A 2,047-nucleotide genomic window follows, 5' to 3' on the forward strand; every position below is an offset into this window, starting at 1 on the left:
AGAGCTCTCTTGGGTTTTCAGTGCAAAGTACAAGTTTGGGGTTTATAATCCCCAAAAGGATGAAATGGATCATTGGCCATGGGATCTAGTTGGGGACTGTGAGCAAATATGTCTGAAACCCAGTCCCGCTGTTTCTCAGGACCCGGGCCTCCGCGGCCTCATTTACCACATCTCCGACTTCTAGTCATTAGCCGGAGACTCACGTCCTCCAGCAACCTCACATGCTTCTGTTCATCGATTACGACTGTGGACAAGGAAGGAGCTAGAGTTGTTGAGCATCCTGCACGGTATACAGAGTCTCGGTCTCAGCACGGGCAGGGCTGCAATTTTGTACTCTTGACTCCTGGTGGGAACATGGCCAGCATCTTTGGGAAGGGCAGGAGGTCCTTCTAAGCCAAGGAGGACTGAAAAGTCTGGGTGAACTCGGCAGCCAGCTGTACTTACAGAGCAGCTCTGGGACATCTCTGGAGGTGGTAGTAAAAGGGACTAAGGGACAGGCATGAGGTCCTTGAAAGGATGTATATACTGCATCCCTCGGCTGTGGAGGTCTCTGTATCCTCAGACTAGTGTCCAACCTCCTGCAGAATAGGAACCCAGGAAATCCCTGAGAACTAAGTAAATCAGAGGAAATGTCCCCTTTCAGGCCACTCCAGGTCATCTAACAGATCACAGCAGGTACCAGGCATTTGGAGCATGGAGAGCCTGTCAAGAATTGGTTCTGGGAGCCTGTGGAAAATCTGACTGCAGCAGTGAAGGGTGCTCCCCCTTTCCGCATCCATCCATCTCTCTGCATCTGACACCACTCATGGCCACACAAGTGCACAGAAACGGAAGTCTCTCAGCAGTGTCCTTGCAGGGGTTCGTTCTGGTAGGGTTTGGGGGAAGTGCAGAGACCCAAGCTCTGCTCTTTGCTGTGTTCCTAATCATGTATGTAGTTACTGTCCTGGGCAACCTCACCATGATTGTGGTCATCACTCTGGATGCCCGCCTGCACTCCCCCATGTACTTCTTCCTCAAGAACCTGTCCTTCGTTGACCTCTGTTACTCTTCTGTTATTGTCCCCAAAGCCATGGCCAACTTACTTTCTTCCACTAAGGTCATCAGCTTTGCAGGATGTGCCACTCAGTTCTTCTTTTTCTCCCTTCTGGTTACTACTGAAAGCTTTCTATTGGCAGTCATGGCCTACGATCGCTTCATGGCCATCTGCAGTCCCCTGAGGTACCCTGTGACCATGTGCCCTATGGCATGTGCCCGTCTGGTCCTGGGTGCCTACTGTGGTGGCTGCCTGCACTCCATCATAGAGAGCAGCCTCACGTTCCGGCTGCCCTTCTGCAGCTCCAACCGTATCAACCACTTCTACTGTGATGTGCCCCCATTGCTCCAGCTGGCCTGTGCTGACACAACTCTCAATGAGCTTGTCATGTTTGGCATCTGTGGACTCATCATCGTGTCTACCACTCTCGTGGTCCTGGTCTCCTATGGCTACATCACAGTGACCATTCTCAGGATGCGCTCTGGGTCAGGCCGGCACAAGCTCTTCTCTACTTGTGGTTCACACATGACAGCTGTGTCCTTGTTTTATGGAACTGTGTTTGTCATGTATGCTCAGCCAGGCGCTCTGACATCCATGGAGCAGGGGAAAGTGGTCTCTGTCTTCTACACCCTGGTTATCCCCATGCTGAACCCCCTCATCTACAGCCTGCGAAACAAGGATGTGAAGGATGCCCTTAGGAGGCTGGGACAGAGGCACAGTCTTGTGAAGGAGGATGTGCAGTGAGGGCTGAATGGCTAATGCAACACTGTGCAACCTCTTCTATTCATCCTCCTGCAGTCGTTCCTAGATGCACATTATAGAGCAGGTACTCACTAAGCAGGTAGCACAGGGCTGCTCTGTTAAGAGGTAGAACATGTTCCAAGCTATTTTAATGTGTAGTGCAGTGAACATGATGTGTATTTTTCTATGAAAGGAAATAGATGTTGGACTAATGTTCAAAATGGAGTAAATTACTAAAATCAAGTCTCTCTCTTTAATCCCACTTTGATGAGT

At 50.4% G+C, this 2,047-nt stretch overlaps 1 protein-coding gene across 1 annotated transcript; it reads left to right on the forward strand.

Moving 5' to 3' along the window:
• The first annotated feature begins 805 nt into the window (after positions 1 to 805).
• On the forward strand, positions 806 to 1,777 carry Or9s23b (olfactory receptor family 9 subfamily S member 23B). The gene has a single exon (NM_001000520.1). It carries the CDS (start codon positions 806 to 808, stop codon positions 1,775 to 1,777), a length of 972 nt encoding a protein of 323 aa, NP_001000520.1.
• The last annotated feature ends 270 nt before the right edge of the window (positions 1,778 to 2,047 follow it).

This window comes from Rattus norvegicus, chromosome 9, assembly GCF_036323735.1.
Source record: "Rattus norvegicus strain BN/NHsdMcwi chromosome 9, GRCr8, whole genome shotgun sequence".
NCBI lineage: Eukaryota > Metazoa > Chordata > Mammalia > Rodentia > Muridae > Rattus > Rattus norvegicus.